Raw genomic sequence first — 20,143 nt, 5'->3', positions numbered from 1 at the left:
TGGGGTAATGTATGGGCTACAACCTGAAACTCTTTACTTCCACTAAATATGATAAAAGTAAAAAGCTTTTCATTATTGCTGAGCATATCTCTCAGGTGTCTGTGAAATTAATCAGAAAAATTCTACGCTGAATGCGTAACATGCCATTCAGATGTGAAACAGTGAGGGGCATGGACTTTTTAAAACTCAAATTGAGGAACATTCCTCATAATGAGGTCACTTGAGAGGGATGAGTAACAATAATGGGCTTTCTGCCTATGATTTTTAGCTTTGACCCTGTTTATTGAGCAAAGACGTTGAGAGCTGCGCCTGAGGTGATATGCAGCAGCTCCTAGATGTTACACAACAGCCGTAACGAACCTAGAGCTATGTCAGAACACTGGTACAGTCCAGTATTTTCCATTATTGTCCAGAAATCTCCCTCTGTGTACAGTATAGGCTGTTATCCTGTCCCCTGTGTTGATAATGACCGCTCCTTTAACATCAGTGTAGCATCAGTAGTCAGAAAATCCTTCCAATTAGCTCACCAACGTCTAAAGGCATATTATCCACATCACAGGAAGTTTTACACAGTTCTTATTAGGCCATATATAGAATACAGTGCTCCCTTTGGCACATATGTGTTCAAACATAGGCCCTGGACTAGCAAGTGAGAATTGAAACCCTATCCCTATACTCAGTCTCTTACAGGCTGTTGTGTGCAGATCTTTGTTTGGCTTTCCATGACATTAACCCCAACCCTACTTGATCTTTTGTGTCTCTACAACATTTCCACAAATACCAGAACTAAAGGACTATAGTCTCAACCAGCATATAAATAAAAGTTGCTGTAGGGGTTAGATGTATTACCCGATGTTTATACCATCTTTGAAATAGAGTACCTCTGTATGTCAAGCAAAGCAACTCCCTTGAACCCTTCAAATCCAGCCTTTGATAACTGGATGGGTATTCAGAAATTCATCCCTGGACAAACCTGCCTTGCTGTTCTTGATGAGTGGGTTACAACATGAGGGTGGGCATCATGTTCGAAGATTCCTGTGCTGTGAGAAGCTATCCAACTTCATTCAATATGTAAAGACCATTTTGTATATTTTCTCAGCAAACTCCAAAGGTAAGTACTGATATCATTGCTATATTCTGTTTTAGCTGTCCTGGGAATATCCCATGACAGAAATTTATTTATTTGGCATTTGTTTACCAGGAAAGCCCGACTCGGTCATGAGCTACCCATTTTCAGTGGAGGCCCAGGGAGAAAAGCTCCAGATACATATGGTTAACAGAATGAAGAACTAGACAGACAGACATGAACTCGTAACATTCAAGCACAAATATGAAAACAACAGATTGGATTGCCAGAATGAGAACTTAACAGACATAATAAAGTCATAACATTCAAGCACAAAATTTGAAAAACTATACATTATTACTCAACAGATATAATAAAGTCATATTGTTCAAGCTTAAATTAAATGGAAAGCCTGATACAGGAAGATGCAGCATTATTTACATAATAGATGACTATCATAACGATTATTAATATGCTAGAGGTCACAAAATATGGTAACAGATTATATTGGTGAAGGCGTAGGATAGTACAAGTAGAGAAGGGAAGGGTATGATAGAGGGGATAGTAGGAATAGATGTGGAAAAGGTACGAGTGCAACCTCAGGGGAGTATGTGTAGAGGAAGGGAGGGTAGGGTAAGTTAGTAGTGGGGATAGAGAGAGTAGAAAAAGGTATAAGAGTACCTCATTCTGGGCTGGGCTCATACAGTAGTAAATCCAAGCTTTGCTGAAGTATTCTTTTATAGAGGTTTTGAAGGAGTGCAAGTTGGTAGGAGTTTTGATAGTTAAAGGAGGGGAGTTTCATAGTTTTGGCACCAAGCAAGAGTAAAGACTTAGGCCTGGGGTTTTGTTAGGTTTATAAGTTGTGAGGAGATGTTTATCTTCAGATCTGAGATGTTTATTTGGGATATAAAAGTTGATTAGTGGGCTAAGAGCAGGACAAGCTAGTAGGTTGCAGATGATTTTGTATACTATAGTAAGTTGTACGTATTGGGAGAGGTGGAGTTCAAGCCATCTTTGGGAATGTAGGGCTTTACAGTGATGAGGTGTTGCTTTTATGGCAAATTTGTCAATTTTGTTATAGCAACTTTCTATTTTTTTTTTTCTTAGTGAAGTATGTATGTTAGTTAGAAATAGGGCTCCATGTAACAGTGAGGGCAAGAGGTAGGTTTTAGCCAGGGTAATTTTGGTAGCTGCGGTAAGGAAGTTTTTGTTCCTGTATAGCATGCCTACTTTTTGGTCGTTTTGTCTGATACTGTTTTGTATGTGTAGGTCAAACTTGATACTGTCATTAGTTGTGACACCTAGTAGTTTGGTATGCTGATCCAATTCAATTTCAGTATTGTTGGCTGAAAAGATCTTGAAGTTTGTTTTGTTGGAGCTATGGAGTTTGTGGGTAAAGAGAAGGAGCTTTGTTTTTTTTTTTTTTTTGTGGGCTCAGTAGGAGTTCAGCATTGGAGAGCCATGCTTCTGTGGAAGAGAAAGCTTGTTGTGTTATGTGTTGTAGGTGAATTAATGTGTCTGATACGCAGATGACAGTGGCTTCATCTGCATATTGGATTTGAGTGCCTTCACAGGAGGATGTATGTAAGTTATTGATGAAGACATTAAGTAGTAATTGACCAAGGTGTGGATCCTTGAGGTACACCCATGGGGGGGGGGGGGGTGATGTGATGTGATATGGGGAGATAAAGCCCTGCCATTTTACTGCTTGCTGCCTGTGAGCTAGGTAGCTAGAAAACCACTGATGTGAGGAGGAGGATAGACCAATGCTGGAAAGTTATTTAAGGAATTTGAGTGAGATACCTTGTCAGATCCTTTGACAAATCTAGAAATACTGCAGATACTAGTTTGCCAGTGTCACAGGCTTTGTTGACAGAGTCCATGAAAGATAATAAGGCTGCTGAGGTACTGTGTACAGGTCTAAAGCCATTTTGAGTGTGGAAAAGTAGATTGTTGTGTGCAAGATGGTGGAGAAGTTGTAGGTGCACACATTTTTCTAGAATCTTAGAGAGGAAGGGACAAGATTACAGTAGGATGAAATCTGTGATTTCAGTGGAGTTTGCCTCCCTTATGAAAAAGGGATAATGTATGATCTTATCCATAGGTTAGGGACATGCGATTCAGCTATGGATCTGTTAATTAAGATGCTAACAGGCAATGCTATTGCCTCTGTGACAAGCTTTAGGTATTCTGGTTGGAGGTTTCTTCTGAGGTTGAGCAAGGTTTCAGTTTTTGTAGTGGCTTTTTTTGAAATAATGGGATGGGCTTAAAAGTAAGGTGGGGATGTTTTTTTTTTTTGTTATGAGTGAGGGATTGGTTATGTGTGTAATGTATGGGGTGTGCATAGTTAGTATTGGGGGTATTAGTAAAAGTAGTGAGTTGGGGTGAATGTATTGGGTTTACTTTTAGGATGGATATGGGCTGTATAAAGTATGTGTTGAATTTGGTGGCTGTTTGAAGAGGTGGTATATTGGGGTATGGATTGTGATTATTTTTTTATTTCATAGGTTGACTAGCAACGTTACTGTGTTTATCTTGAATGTAAGTGTGACCCATGGAAATACTGCCAGTCCAGCTAGCTTGAATTTTGTGAATAATTATATGTCATTTGTAAATATTAATATGATTTTTATAGAAATGTAACAGAAAGAGATACTACCAGCCCAGCTATCTGGAATTTTGTAAATAAGTGTATGTCATTTGATAATATTAATGTGATTTATGTAGAAGTGTTACAGAAGGAGTTATTGCCAGCCCAGCTATCTGGAATTTTGTAAGTGGTTATGTGTCATTTGTGAATGCCAATATGCTTTATGTAAGATGCTTGTGCTACAACTGCATTAGAACTGTATGCTATGTACTGAGCTAAAATGTAACCACAGCATGCCCTGCTGGATTAGAACAAAAATGTATATATACTATTGTAATTGTGTAAATGTATATGTTTTAACAGTGGAAACTAGAACATAGAGGGTTAACTTGCAAAACTTCAAGAAAATAGTTGAAATTAAATTTTTTACGATTGTGCTATAAAAGTTATCTTTAATTTTCAGTCAGCAGGAGACAGGGTGTCTAAACTAGGGGACACTCTGAGTTGTTTGTAAGTGTTTTATTGTTTTATGTCTTCCAGCAGTTACAAACATCTGAAGGCTATGCATTTTCAGAATGAGATGTTAAATGTTGGTAGTTTCTGACATTGGGGGTTTAGCTTGGGAACTAAAGCCAGATGACAAAAAGTGATGTCATCCAAGCTAACCCAGAAGTAATATTTGATATTAATTTAAGAACTCTATGGGGGGGGGGCATTTTGTATTTGTCTTTGACCTGACATCATGAGCTGGGGAAATATCCACTCACCTTGCCTTGCTGTAAATAAGTTTGTAGGGCATAGTAACTCTCTTAGATTCAGACAGGATTATACTAACGTGTAGCTTAGATGTTTTCTTTATTTATTTGACTGTCCTGCAGTGTTGTTTTAAATATTTCCTGTGATTTTGAATTCTGATGTAACTGATTACTTACTAAGTATTTTCTTGTTCTTTTATTTATTATTAAATATATTTAAACCTTTCAATTGTGGCTGGTCTGTTTAGAGATATTTAAGCTCTTAGAGTACTTGCATATCTATTTGGTGACACTGTACGGGCCACTCCTAAGTAGCCTTGCGCTTTGTCAAACTACCATTTGGATTAATAGTAACATTATACAGTAGGATTGGACACCCTTTGTTAAGAGGCTTAAAGTAGCTGATAAAGAGTGGCTGGTGGCAGTCGGAACCACTTTATAGTCTGGGCATAGCTAGTAAATCTGTGCCAGCCTTTCCCAGGTGTGTGTGTGTGTGTGTGTGTGTGTGTGTGTGTGTGTACGTGTGTGTGTGTGTGTGTGTGTGAGCTACGTGGGCAGGGACACGAAGCACTGGCTGGACAGAGAGGGTGCTGGAGGTGTTAGCTTGGTCACTCAGCTGAGATCTCAACTCTATAGCTGTGCCAGTGGGGAGTTTTATTGGGGATCTGGAGAAAGACAGAGAAACCAGCCCCAGACTGACTGTGATCTCTGTGTGCTCTTAAGTGAAATTGCACTTTACTGTGTGTGTATTTGCCATCCTCCCAGTGTGTACGTCCCCCCACTGTTGCCAGGGGTGAGGATTGAGGCTCCTAGATTACTGGGCCAGTGCTGGGGCATCACAGTAGGAATGGTAGTATTATTTTTTTTTGTCATGCATTATTTGTCTTTTTGTTTGATTGCAGAGTTGTCTGTATAACTGAAACTTTGTCATTTTTATTATTTAGCCAGGCAGTCCATGCTTTGTTCCTGTCTTTCATTAATATTTTACATGATCTGGTGGGCCATGGGGCATGGTTATTTTTTATTCATTATGTTCGCTGAGGGGCTAGGGAGTTAAGAATGCTTAGGAAGGTGCTGTTTAAATGTTCAGCTTTTAGAGATTCATTAATTACCTCTTTGCTGAACTTTTATAGGTTGCGTATAGTTTTGAGCTTGTGTTGCTTTGTGAGTTGAGTGATAGCCCTGTGAGTATTGGCTGGTAGGTGGTCACTTAAGGAGTTGGGGAGTGTGCCTGAGGATGCAAAGTTAGAAGGGTTCGAGACTAGTATCCAGTCCAAGATGGAGTGGATACTAGTCTCGAACCTTTTGAGACTAGTATCCAGTCCAGGATGGCGTGTTGGATGTTATTTTTGCTATATCTGGTAGGAGTATTTAAAAGTTGAATGAAGCTAAAGAGGTTTATACTGTTTGTTGGGTGGTGTGAGCTTAGTGTCTGCCAGTCAATGTTAACATACCCTAGGATAATGATTTTGTTTGGTATTGTTTCAGATATCGTCCAGGCTAGAATGTTTTCTAGAATGGGAATGTTTTGCCCTGGAGGGATGTATAAAGCAACTATGCAGATGTTCTTAGATGAGTTAAGTTTTAGAAATGTTATAAGTATTTTGGCTATGCAGAATTTTGGTATAGTATTTGACTATGGGGAAACTGTAGGCCACGGTGGTACAGTGGTTAGCATTGTCACTTTACAGCAAGAGGTTCTGCAGTTCGATTCTTGGCTGGAGTGCCTTCTGTGCGGAGTCTGCATGTCCTCCTGGCGGTTCAGTAAATTTAAAGACATGCAGGTAGGTGCGAGCGTGCGTGGGTGTGCCTTCAAAGTTTGGCGCCGGGCTGGCAACTCGATACCATAAAAATTCACTGCCAGTCATTAGTGGACTGGAGTTCCGCTGTGGCAACCCCTAACCAGGAAAAGCCAAAAGACAGTATTTGACTAATGGGAAACTATCAAGTTGTTAGGGAAAATTAGGGCTATTTCACCACCTTTATGTGCTCTGTCTACTCTGATAATGCTGCAATCATGGTGAAGAATTTCAGTATCTTTTATTTCTGGTTTTAACAAAGTCTCTGTAATAGCAAGATGTGTGGGTTAGAGTGCATTAACCAGGCATGAATGAGCATCAGTTTATTGCACCTGCTCCTGATATTAAGAGTGATAAGTTTTAGGTTTTTTTTTGTCTGTGCAGTAGGAATGGGACCTGGGTTGGGGTGAATGCCCCTGCACAAGTTTAAGGCCATGAAAGAATGTCTAGTTTTACTTCATTCACGCCAATGGAGCTCAGCAAGTTTGCGCTGTAACTTCCAATAGGCAGAGCCTAAGACTTTTGACAGAATCAAATTATGTCCTCACATTTCAAACAAATGTTCGTATCTCTGGAACTATACTGGTTATGAAGGAAGTATAAATGGCAAACCCTACAGCACAAACTATTTTTACAGTGGTAGTATTCTTTAGGTTCTAGGTCATAAACCAAATTTTATAAGTCACAGTAAACAAAGTAACTATTACATTTATAGTATTTTGTAAACAACTTAGTATCTCAGCCATCACTCAAGTTATACACATACTGTCAGCAGCATTTTATTCATCTAAATGAAAGCTTTCATATAAGGCTAAGGAGTTTTGTTTGTGTTACTTGGTTGTTGAGATATTTAGAAAAATGTAAAAATTGCATCTATATAAATTAATATCATAAAAACAATTAATATCTATCTGCCTCCACTAGATAGATGTCAAATATTATTGCAGTTGAGTTTACCATTGTGTAAGTTTGAAGGTAAAACCTTTTAAAACCTTGTACATAGCATGTTTTGGAATTATTGATGCAAATATGAATAAGCATTAGTTGATGCCTAGAGAAGCCAGTAGGAGTAAACTGCAGATGCACCTGGAGGCGTCATTCGGATGTAATGAGTTAAGTAATTTGGGTATTTGTATTAATTTTAGGTTGTAATTTTTAGTATTGAGGACTTTAGGGTGGGAATAGAAGAAGACTGGTATAGAGAGCAGTGTTGGGGTTATTTGAGAGAAGCTTGTGGTGAAGGGATTTAGTGGTGATGATGAGGTAATAGCTGAGGTACGCTTTTTTTTTAGTAGTGTTGCTGGAAGAGCTGTTAGGGTACAAAGGAGAAGGAAGAAAAATGAGAGACACGAGTAAACCCGCATGATTGGTGTAGAGCGAGGTAGCTTAAACAGACGTAGGTGGGAATTAGGGCTGTTGGAAGTGAAGCAGTTATAGGGGTAAAGTATAAGTGAAAATGCTGTAGGATAGAAGTGTAGAAAAAGGGTGTATGGTTAGAGTAATATGGGTGAGGTGTGGCAGGGGGGATGGTGTGTAGTAGACTAATTGGAGTGTAGTTGGAATTGTAGGGAGTTTGCAGGAGGTGGAGCTAAAGGAAAAAATATTTTACTCACAGTGGTGGTAGGTGGCTGGGGCATTGTTGGTCAGAAGTGTTCAGCTGAAAGGACCAGACCAGAGCACCTTGGCTAAATGTATGTATTACCCACAAACGTGTCATGGTATTTTGTTATACAATGACATTATTTAGAAATCAAGGAATATCTGCTGCTAATTGTCTAAGTAACAGGGTAAGCAATAAATGAGAAGACAGTCAAAATAATGTCTGTTTATAATTTAAAAATGGCATCTATATCATAACATTGACAGCTTAGGTTGGCAAATCCAAAAACATTGGCACCTAACTGTCGAAAGCTTACAATAGCGAACGGCCACATAATCAAATTCTTTCCTCGGGAGAGAATTCGAGTGGCCATCCGTAAACAAAATAAACACACCCAAATATAGTGGAGGGCTGCATTCACCACCCCCCCAACTAAATATACCAACTCCGAAAATGCTGTACATTGGGGAAAGGGCAAATCTCTGATAACGGCCATGCAAATTCTTTCACGAGGAAAGAATTTGATAAAGTGGCCATTCACTATTTTAAGCTTTCTATGATTAGGTGTTGATGTGTAAGCATTCGACAACTTAAGCTGTCGACAATACAATAGGAACCCTAAAAATGTTATATGTGTGTGAGGGAAGTGTATTTAGTTTTATATTTTTCAAATGTATTTCTCTACTTAGCAGTATTTAAAAATGGAGGAAGTTAAAAAAAAACTTTTCGTAACTCCACTGATCTCCCGTTCAAGGTTAGCTATTGAAGTTGGTAGAATTTGTACATTTTATATCATTAAGATGCATTATTTATTTGTTGACCTTTTTTTTTTAAACCTTAACTAGGCAAGCCCATAGGAAACAAGTGTCACTTTTCGGGGACAACTTGGGAGCACTGTCTCGTCAAAATGGGTTGCTCAGAGATGCACAGTAGGTAAAAGAAAAGAGGAAGGAATAAAACCCTCTTCTGTTGACTACAGGAAACCACTTGCTAACATTTTAATTTATTGCTAACTGGGTAGGTGGGCTGGTGCTCGAACCAACAGATGCATACAAATGTCATTAAGTTGGAAGAAAAGAATAAAGAGACCATTAGACCATTTAATGGTTACAGAGGTTACTGAACATACAAAGATAGAACATTCCTGTAATGCGTGTTGAAATGTAATGGGTATATCACTTTTATTGAAATCAGTACAGGTATGGAGGTATTTAAGGTAGTATTTAATTGGCTGTTCTTTTATTATGTGAAGTTTACTACATATGAGTTTTAAAGCTGTAAAAACATAAGAATTTGTGCTTGATTGAGTGATAAGTAATGCAGTGTTTGCAGCAGAATCCCAGACACTTCTTATGTGAACAACCCTCTTGGACATGGGCAGTCATTACTAAATACAGTCCTGGGTATTGAGTAGAGTATCATTTTGATTACAATGGGATGAAACGGCTAGGCTTGAAATGACCTCCGGGTCCATAGCCTAGTAACCTCCTATGATCCTATGTATCATAGCATAGCAGATTTATTGTTTACAGAACCAAAAAAAAAATATCTGCAATATGGATTTTTAAGCAATTCTGTATTTTGAACTTTTACACTAGCTTGGAAGGTCACTCGGTTGCTTCATTTTTAATAGGATCCTGTAGTCATTTTTTTTCACTTTTGTCATTTTTCTTGTTTTTATGTTGCTACCTTTTATTTATGCCATATAAGTAAACTTAATTGTTCTTTTTTACATACTTTTGGTTTACAAATTTTATTTGCTAGATATATTTTAGATTGCTTGACAGTAAAAAATAAGTCATCTCTTTTGATGGTAGACATTCCAATAAAGCTTACATTTTCAAAGAAATTATTAATGTAGTTCATAGTGTTAGATCAGAAACATATCAGTATTTTCCATAATTTAATCCAGATACCGTTGTATTTCAGACTCGCAATGGCACTGAAAACTGAACCACTCAAGTCTGACTTTACCATAGACTTAAAGCATGAGGTGAGTTTTTTATAATTTTTGTAATATGAGCAATGCCATTTAAAAATAAAGGCAGTTTTATTAATGGGAAGTTGATCATCTCTGACACGTAAGCAGCGGTGAAGCTTTGCTTTCTTAGAACTAACATTTCTAAAGTCGTACCATGTTGTAGGTCTTTTGCAGATGGTGGCTTGATAAGTGAAATGTGAATTTACTTGGCCAAAGGGTTTACATGACTTTTAAGATTAGTGGAAGTTGCCTCATGTATTTTTATATAGAATAAAAATGAGAAATGGACTGGTGAATGTGGCAAATGGAATGGCAAATTATTTCAATTTATAAAAAGATCATACTTCAATTGTTGTATCTTTCGGCTTTTTCCCGGTTAGGGGTCGCCACAGCGGAACTCCGGTTCGCTAATGATTGGCATTAGATTTTTACGTACCGAATTGCCAGCCCTGATGCACAACCTTCAACGAAGGTACGCTCATTCACGCATGTCTCCACACAGAAGACGCTTTAGCTGAGAATCGAACAGGACAACGTCTTACTGTGAGGCGACAACGCTACCGCAGCACCATCATACTTCAATACAGTTCATAATAGGAAACTTAGAATGTAAAGCAAAAACAGAATACTGTTAAACAAAGTTGCAATACATTGAATGTCAGCTATCTACTTTCTGACTAGATTATGTACTTCATAGGTCATTTATAGGATGGTGTAGACAGCACACCGAAACGGATTTATTTTATTTTTCACCTATACTAGAACTGTATTGGATTTTATTGTTTGCCTGTTTTAAACTTTTAACAAACTGTAATGAAGAATTTTGCTGGATTTGTATTTATTTCTGAACTATTTCTCTGTGGTGCTGTTTGTTTGCCCTATTTTTATACAAACCCTTAAAAAGGGTAAAACATTTCATGTCTACCTCTAGTGCGGTTTGGTTTTATTGTCCTGAATGCCTTAATAAAGACATATAAAAATTAAAAAGTCAGTGGACATTCAGAATCCATGCAGCTGGAACACTTGTATATCCTTAAGGGCTTGTATACTTCCCAAAGGCCTCCTCCAGAGAAGGTTTAAAGTGTTACACAGTGAAGATTCTGATTTACCCAGGGTCGTTTTGATGTGGCTTTTCTGTCTGAGCTCTTTGTTTCTTCATTTAGTCTTTATTTTATAGAGACACCATAAAATAAAACAAGGTTTGACTGGGGCAAGTACTCATCAGCATATGGTTATATAATAATAAGTGTCCAAGAATACTTAAACTTTTCAGACTGGGTTTCTCTGTGTAAATGCTGGCCCATAACTCTCGTGAAAATAATGACTTTACTTCATCTGTGAAGTCACCTAATAGATAAAAGCTGAACATTTTCATATGTGGTACAGAAGGTAAGCCATCATGAGTCCAGAGTATCCTTTGGGGTGATGGTATTTTGACTAGAATCAAATATTGCATCTGAACATTCATGAGATACTTTCAAGAAATTATTGGATTGCAAATTTGGGCTAAGAACATTCATAACTACTGAACATAGGAGATTAAATTCACCAGTTTAATTGCAAATTTAAATTTCTGTTCCATAATCTGAACATAATGTTCTTGTGAGCATCTCTTAATTAATAGAGGTGAAAGATATATTAGGATTTGTTTAAAAGCAATTCCATAATGCAAATCTTCCTTTGAGCTAAAAAACACACTTGTAGATAATAAATGATTGCTAAATTGCTGTTGTGTTAAAGGGATGTTTGGAAAATGGCTATGATGCTATGATATATTTAAAACAGCCAGAGCCACACAAAAGCAGTTATCATTTTTTTTTCAACATTCGCCTGTTAGGGACCTTCCTCTTTAACCATGGTAATAACATTTTAAATGATGTGGCCTTTCAGGGCAGAAATTAGCAAAATAACAGTGCCATGTTTTGTGAGGTAGTGTTTCACAGAGAAGAAGCTTAAACTGTTGACTGCAAATGTAGAAATTCACTCGGTTATCAAATCATGTTACTAGTGTGTGTTGCACTTGTTTATTCCATTTGTCATTGTTTGTTAACGAGTTAGGTGAGCTGCCCCACATAAATCTCCTTCAGCCATGATGTGACTTGCACATCATGGTGTTTACTTCAAGACATTTTATGTATTTGCGTAGGTATTTTGAGCCCCAGCCACTGGGGATGTACAAGCCAGTGCATTTCTTTGTGCCGGTCCCAAGCCCAGATAAATGGGGAGGGTTGCGTCAGGAAGGGCATCCGGCATAAAACATCGCCAAATCATTTCATGCAGTCACCAGTAAATATTTCCATAACGGATCGGTCGAGGCCCGGGTTAACAACGACCGCCACCAGTGCTGTTAGCCAGCAGGGTGCTGGCGGAAATTGGGCTACTGTTGGCCGAAGGAGGAGAAGAGGTGGAAGGCATGGTCGAAGGCAGGAAGAGAGGAGAAAGGCTAGGACTGTGGTAGTGAGGGTCGGAACTTTGAATGTTGGCAGTATGACTGGTATAGGGAGAGAGCTAGCTGATATGATGGACAGAAGGAAGGTTGGCATATTGTGTGTGCAAGAGACCAGATGGAAGGGGAGTAAGACTAGGTGTATCGGATGTGGGTTCAAATTGTTTTATCATGGTGTGGATGGGAGGAGAAATGGCATAGGAGTTATTCTGAAGGAACAGTATGCGGAGAGTGTTTTGGAGGGGAAAAGAGTGTCGGATAGAGTGATGTTTATGAAGCTTGAAATTGATGGTGTAATGATGAATGTTGTTAGTGCATATGCTCCACAAGTTGGGTGTGCAATGGATGAGAAAGAAAAATTTTGGAGTGAATTGGATGAAGTGATGATGACTGTACCCAAGGGTGAGAGAGTTGTGATTGGAGCAGATTTCAATGGGCATGTTGGTGAAGGGAACAGAGGGGATGAGGAAGTGATGGGTAGGTGTGGTGTTAAACAAAGGAATGCAGAAGGTCATATGGTAGTGGATTTTGCGAAAAGGATGGACATGGCTGTGGTGAATACGTATTTTAACAAGAGGGAGGAGCATAGGGTGACATACAAGGGTGGAGGAAGATGCACACAGGTGGATTATATCTTATGTAGGAGGGCCAGTTTGAAGGAGATTGGAGACTGTAAAGTGGTGACTGGGGAAAGTGTAGTTAGGCAGCGTAGGATGGTGGTTTGTAGGATGACAGTGATCAAAAAGAGGAGGAGGAGTATGAGGGCAGCACCAAGGATCAAATGGTGGAAATTGAAAAAGGGTAATTATGAGGTGGAGTTCAGGGATGAGTTAAGACAGGCACTGGGTGGCAGTGAAGAGTTGCCAAATAGCTGGGTAACTACAGCAGAGCTAGTAAGGGAGACGGCTAGAAAGGTGCTTGGTTTCACATCGGGACTGAGGAAGGACGACAAGAAGGCATGGTGGTGGAATGAGGAAGTACAGAAGAGTATACAGGCAAAGAGGTTGGCAAAGAAGAAATGGGATTGTCAGAGAGATGAAGAAAGTAGACAGGAGTATAAGGAGATGAGGTGCATGGCAAAGAGAGAGGTGACGAAGGCTAAGGATAAGGCATATGAAGAGTTGTATGAAAGGTTGGACACTAAGGGGGGAGAAAATGACCTGTACCGATTGGCTAGACCGAGGGGCCGAGCTAGGAAAGATGTGCAGCAGGTAAAGGTGATCAAGGATAATGAGGGAAACATCCTCACAAACGTGGAGAGTGTGTTGAGGAGATGGAAGGAGTACTTTGAGGGGTTGTTGAATGAAGAGAATGAGAGGGAGAGAAGGTTGGATGATGTAGGGATAGTGAATCATGAAGTGCAATGGATTAGCAAGGAGGAAGTAAGGATAGCTATGAAGAGAATGAAGAATGGAAAGGCTGTTGGCCCAGATGACATACCTGTGGAAGCATGGAGGTGTTTAGGTGAAATGGCAGTGGAGTTTTTAACCAGATTGTTTAATGAAATCTTAGAAAGTGAGAGGATGCCTGAGGAATGGAGAAAAAGTGTTTTGGTACCAATTGTTAAGAATAAGGGTGATGTGCAGAGCTGTAGTAACTACAGAGGGATTAAATTGATAAGTCACATCATGAAGTTATGGGAAAGAGTAGTGGAAGCTAGGTTAAGAAGGGACGTGATGATTAGTGAACAGCAGTATGGTTTCATGCCGGGAAAGAGCACTACAGATGCAATGTTTGCTCTGAGAGTGTTGATGGAGAAGTACAGAGAATGTCAGAAGGAGTTGCATTGTGTTTTTGTAGACTTAGAGAAAGCATATGACAGGGTGCCTAGAGAGGAGTTGTGGTATTGTATGAGGAAGTCAGGAGTGTCAGAGAAGTATGTAAGAGTGGTACAGGATATGTACAAGGGTAGTGTGACAGCGGTGAGGTCTGCGGTGGGAGTGACGGATGCGTTTAAGGTGGAGGTGGGTTTACATCAAGGATCAGCTATGAGCTCTTTCTTATTTGCAATGGTGATGGACAGGTTGACAGATGAGATCGGACAGGACTCCCCATGGACTATGATGATTGCAGATGACATTGTGATCTGTGGTGAGAGTAGGGAACAGGTGAAGAGACCCTGGAGAGATGGAGATATGCTCTAGAGAGGAGATGAATGAAGGTCAGCAGGACTAAGACAAGAATATGTGTGTGAATGAGAGGGAGGATAGAAGAATGAGGTGGCGAAAGTGGATGAGTTTAAATATTTGGGGTCAGTAGTTCAGAGTAACGGTGAGTGTGGAAGAGAGGTGAAGAAGAGAGTACAGGCAGGATGGAGTGGGTGGAGAAGAGTGTCAGGAGTGATTTGTGACAGACTAGTACCTGTAAGAGTGAAAGGGAAGGTCTACAAGAGGGTAGTGAGACCAGTTATGTTATATGTGTTGGAGACAATGGCATTGACAAAAAGGGAGGAGTCTGAGCTGGATGTGGCAGTGTTAAAGATGTTAAGACTTGCACTGGGTGTAACGAGAGTGGACAGGATTAGGAATAAGTATATTAGACGGTCAGCCAGGTTGGAAGGTTTGGAGACAAAGCCAGAGAGGCAAGATTACCTTGGTTTGGACATGTGCTGAGGAGGGATGCTGAGTATATTGGGAAAAAGATGCTAAGGATGAAGCTACCAGGTAACAGGAAAAGAGGAAGGCCTAAGATAAGGTTTATGGATGTGGTGAGAGAGGACATGCAGGTGGTTGGTGTGACAGAGCAAAATGCAGAGGACAGGAAGAAATGGAAACAGGTGATCCGCTGTGGTGACCCCTAACGGGAATAGCCGAAAGAAGATGATGATGATGATGATGCATAGGTATTTTGAGCCTACGTTCTTGCAAACTTATAAAGCTGTTCTTTGTTAGTAATCCTGGGTCTGCTTTAGAGCTGTTTACAGGCACAGGTATGCTGTAATTCTTTTTACAGGTCCAGATCTACTTTAGTGCTGTTTACAGGTACAGGTCTACTTTAATGCGGTTTACAGATTCTCAGGTCTGCTTTTCTGCCATTTGGTATCATTAACAGGTTCAAGTCTACTTTAGTGCATCTGTTTAGGCTGCAGTTTCAACCAAGTGTTGTTCAATGCTTGCATTTATTGGTAGTATTCAGCTATTGATTATGTTATATGGCTTACAGCTGTCCGGTTTCATGTATCAGAATGTGACTTTCTTTGAAATGTTATTGAGTGTATTTTTATAAAATGTTATACATATCAAGTAAAAAATAGGCCTTCTTGCAGTGGTAATGTAAGGGTCTCAGCATCTGACTAATAGGCACAAAAAAGCCAGAAAGTGTGTACTCAAAGCAGGGGCAGAAGGGGAAGGAGTTTGAAGATGTTATGGAGAATGCTTTTGATGTCTCAGAAGAGTTTTAGTAAGTCATCTGTTGACTCTAGTTGGGGAGGGGGGGCATTACTCAGTCTGTTCTCAATGAGGGTGTAAACGTGCTGAATTTGATTAAAGGTTATTGTCCTGACTGCACCGACAAGACATCATCTGCTACAGTCAAGGGACTGTCTACTGAGAAACCTCAACCACATGGGTATCATGATAAATCTAGCAAAATCGAACTTGACACCTGTGCAAAACGTAGAGTTCACAGGAATGCAACTGGATTCAAGAACACAAGTAGCCTACTTGCCAATCCATTGCATTTTACCTCTGAAACAATATGTTCAAGATGTACTAGAGCACCTGCAACCACTGACCAAGTTGATTTTATGGGCCCTAGGGTCCGTGGCAGCCAAAATTGTTCTGGTCCCCTTGGTGTGAGGCTCTTCATGAGAGTTTTCCAGTGGACTGTAACAGTTCAGTGGTCCATCCTTTAACATCCATTGTTTACTCCCATAAAACTATCTCAGACCTGCAGGAATCATCTTCAGTGGTGGCAAGAATCACATGATCTTTCTCTAGGCAGACCCTTCTCTCTTCCCCCAACCATTGCCACAGTGACCACTGATGCTTCCCTGTCTGGGTGGGGCACTTCCTAGAGAAGATGGTCCAAGGCACGTGGTTGACTATAGAGACTAAGTTGCATATCACTGTCTTAGAGATGAGAGCTGTCCTTCTTAGGTTGCAAGCCTTCCATTATGTTGTCCCTCTGGGAATGATTGCGATTTACACAAACAACATGTCAGTAGTCTGGTATGTCAGCAAACAAGGAGGAACCTGTTCTTAACCATTGTGCAGGGAGGCCATGAGAGTTTGGGAATATCTTCAGGCTGTTTTCTGATTGCAGCACACATTCTGGAGTTGACCAGCATTCTAGCAGACAGACTCGGCAAGTCAGTTTTGACACCTCATAAGTGGCCCCTCAAACAATCAGTAGCAAACAAGATATTCAACCACTGGGGCCAACCTTATTACAACCTCTTTGCCTCTTCCCTCAGCTTTAAGTGCAACAAGTATTTTGCTCTGATCTCCCCGGAGGAGGAGTCACCGAGGGATGGTCTAGTCCAGGATTGGCCCCAGGGTCTGCTTTATGTTACCCCTCTTAACATTGATCACAAAAGTTCTACATAAAGTCAACAGGTCGAAGAGTTCCTTAATCCTAATTGTGTGGTTCTTTGGTCTCACCTCAGGTTTCCTCCTTGGATTCTGGATCCCATACAGGATCTCATATCACACCCATCAGAAACTCAGATTCCCAGTCTCCACACTCTCAAACTGACCTCATGGTTTCTGCAATTCCAGTAATTGTAAGGAAGTCCAGGCTAGCCCCCTTCATACGTGACATTATTCTGGCTTCTCAGAGAGCTTCCACCAAAAAGGCCTATAGTAGTAAGTGGAAGAGGTTCTCTGTTTAGGCATCTAAGGAAAATATTTATCCTTTCTCAGCACCCACAGTATCTGTTCTTCTTTTTCTTAGCACTCTTTTTCAAGAAGGAGCTAGTTTCTGTACCATCAGACTCCAACTGGATGCCATATCCAATTTTCACACTGGGAAGAGAAATTCATCTGTTTTCTCATCCAAACTATGTAAGGCTTTCATAAAGGGAGCTTTTCATCTTAGACTTCCAATTAAAGATCCCTCTCCTCCTTGGGATCTCATGATGGTACTGCAAGGTCTCACCCAGAAGCCTTTTGAAGCAAATTCTTGTGACATAAAATTTCTTTGTTGGAAAACCATCTTCTTAGTAGCTATTACTTCCAGTAAGAGAATATTGGAGCTTCAAGCTTTGCCAGCCAAACCTCTCTACATCATTTTTCGCAAAGACAGAGTTTCCTTAAGAAACTAAGGTGTCTAAGGTGGCCATGCAGTCTAACATTAACCAATCACTTCAGTTGCCGGTTTTCTTCCCCAACTTTTTGAACAAAGATGAATACTTTTACACCTCCTGGATGTTCACAGACAATTGCGTTTCTACCTACACAGAACAAAGAGACATAGGAAATCTGATCAGCTGTTTGTCTCCTTCTCAGCAAGCCAGTCAGGACAGGCTGTTTCAAAAATCACTTCAGCAAAATGGATAACAGACTCTATTTCATTCATTTACTCTGAGAGAGCTGTAGGCTTGCCCCAATCTCCCAGGGTTCATTCCACTAGGGCTATGGCTACTTCATCTGCCTTCTCTTCCAGAGCTTCTATTGATGAAGTTTGTGTGCAGCCACTTGGTCTAAGACTTATACCTTTGTTACACATTGTAAGCTAGAGATTGTTTCCAGGAACAGGGCATCCTTTGGCTCAACTGTGCTCCGGTGCATGCAAGGAGAGTGCATGCAGTGAGCATAGGTAAGATATGCTGGTATATGTTAGTTGAGGAGGTGTGATAGTAGTGGGAAGATGGAGGAGGTAGTGTTGGGTTAGCGCTGTGGTTGGTTATTGGAAAGATGGGAGGGGTTTTGAGTCCAATAAATGTGGGACCACCTGGGGCGGGAGGGAATAGGGGGGCAGGGTGGGGAGCAAAGCGGGTAGAGACCCTGTTAGTTGCTCGTATGAGGGGGCTGGAAACAATCACAAAGCAAAGGCAAATATGTGTTAAGAAACAATCACAATTGACCAAGGACTGCTCTGAAACGAAGTCATTTCTTAATTTCTCAGGTGGAAAAACAGGATAACCTTGTATCAGTAGGCTACTGTGGTCATAGTTTAAATTTACAAACACACAGTATTGATGAGTTATGGCGGATACTATTTGCTAACAGAAGGGAATAAGAGAAAGTGGAATGTGTGTGTGTGTGTGTGTGTGTGTGTGTGTGTGTGTGTGTGTGTGTGTGTGTGTGTGTGTGTGTGTGTGTGTGTGTGGTGGGGGGGGGGCTGCTTACAAGCCAAAGCAGAGTGCTCTCCAGGGGAACATGAATATTGGCTTAAACAGGTAGACACATACTCAAAGTTAACTGTAGCTGTTTGCAGACAGTTCAGACCCGGACTGCGCTTTTCCGTTTGTGCCTTTGTCCCACTTCTATGTATGGCTTTGTCCTAATTTCTTGCGCTGAGGTTCATAGGTATTTCAGGATCAATTTATCCTTGCTTTTGAACCAGATTTCTCTGCTTGGTTAGTACACTGCTATAAAATGTAAAAATAAAATCTAAATCATTGTAGAAGTAAAGCAGTGTGTGTGTGTCTGCGTGCGTGTGTCTGCGTGTGTGTATGCACTACCATAATTTTGTTTTAAATATTGACTCAAAAAAGCATGTGGGTGCTGTCATGCAAGTCTAAAATATTTCAAGTTTATAGTGCATCATTTGTTAGCTATTTAAACAGGAAGGGAAAATAAGTGGCAGACTATTGCTTTGCAAAGCAGGGATTATTGCCAGTGCTATGTAGCTTGGTTTTAAATTTGACAGGAGTAGTGCAACAAAAAAAGTCTCCCACTGTAAGGAGGAAAAGGCTGACAAGCAAACAGTACATTACTCTGGTCACCTGCTGTGACGAGCTGTCAATCACATGCAGATAATGGGTCAAATTACCCTTGGCTCTTTGACAGCTAGGGAAGGTAGGTGTGAAGTGGGAGGGGAGATTCCTTGAAGAGCTAGATTTCAGCCTTCACAAAAGAAAGCAATTTAGCATTTCTAAGATGAAAGAGCTAGAAAATGCACCTTTCAGTTCTGTTCTGTAGCATTTGCACTGCTTGTGTTTTAAGTGGTCATTGAAAAAGGATAACATTTTAACCAAAAGTAGGGGATTTTAAGACAGCAGTGAATGCCTGTTAAGTCAATGAAGTGACAGCAGCTTAAGTCAAAACGTGGCAGATCTGATGCAATTTTTTGGAGACAACTAATGCATTCTGGGATACTTAGAGGCAGAGTAAACCGTCTGAATTTTATCAATATGCCAGACCCCATGTGGTCAGAGTCAGAAATTGCATCTAAAAATATCTAAAAAGCTCAAAATAGTCTCAGAGTGCTATTAAAATGTAGGAAACATCAAACCATGATGAAATTAATATGTTTTTTGAGTCTGAGGGCGCGGTTGTCCTTTAAGGGCCAACCAGGAATTCCATAGCTGGGGACTCTGACCAATTAGTGAGGAGGAATGAAAAGGGCAACATCAAATTGAAAAAGTTAAGTACTCACCATAACTAGGTATGTGTGTCGTCCATTTTCATTCCTCCTCATGTCGCTCCCATACATCCCCCGACCTGGTGCCTTTGTGAAAGACTGCAGAACCCAGGGGTTCCAGGTTTGAGCATCAGATACTTCTTTCTCTATAGTTGTGGTAACCTCTTTTAGTTATAAGGCAGCAAACACAATCTGGGGAGTTGAGGAATGTGTGGTGCATTGTGGGTAGAGGGAGGAGCTCGAGACTCACATCCTAAGTCTTGGAATTTGGCCGAGTCAGACCTGGGACCCATTAGTGAGGAGGAATGAAAATGGAAAACACATATACCTAGTTATGGTGAGTACATAACTTTTCATTATTCCAGGTGGAGAAGGCTAA

The 20,143-nt window shown here is 40.3% G+C and overlaps 1 protein-coding gene across 2 annotated transcripts in view; it reads left to right on the top strand.

Moving 5' to 3' along the window:
• B3GLCT (beta 3-glucosyltransferase) overlaps positions 1–20,143 on the top strand; it is a 1,903,418-nt gene that overhangs the window by 1,177,326 nt on the left and 705,949 nt on the right. For both annotated transcript variants that reach the window (XM_044073237.1, XM_044073238.1), the window contains exon 7: positions 9,740–9,803. In XM_044073237.1, coding sequence (XP_043929172.1) covers positions 9,740–9,803 — 64 coding nt within the window. The remainder of the gene's footprint in view (positions 1–9,739; positions 9,804–20,143) is intronic.

This window comes from Protopterus annectens, chromosome 5.part1 (genome assembly GCF_019279795.1).
Source record: "Protopterus annectens isolate FY-2018-M chromosome 5.part1, PAN1.0, whole genome shotgun sequence".
NCBI classification, from domain to species: Eukaryota; Metazoa; Chordata; order Ceratodontiformes; family Protopteridae; genus Protopterus; species Protopterus annectens.
The sequence above is the reverse complement of the archived record's forward strand: the minus strand, read 5'-3'. Positions and strand labels throughout refer to the sequence as shown.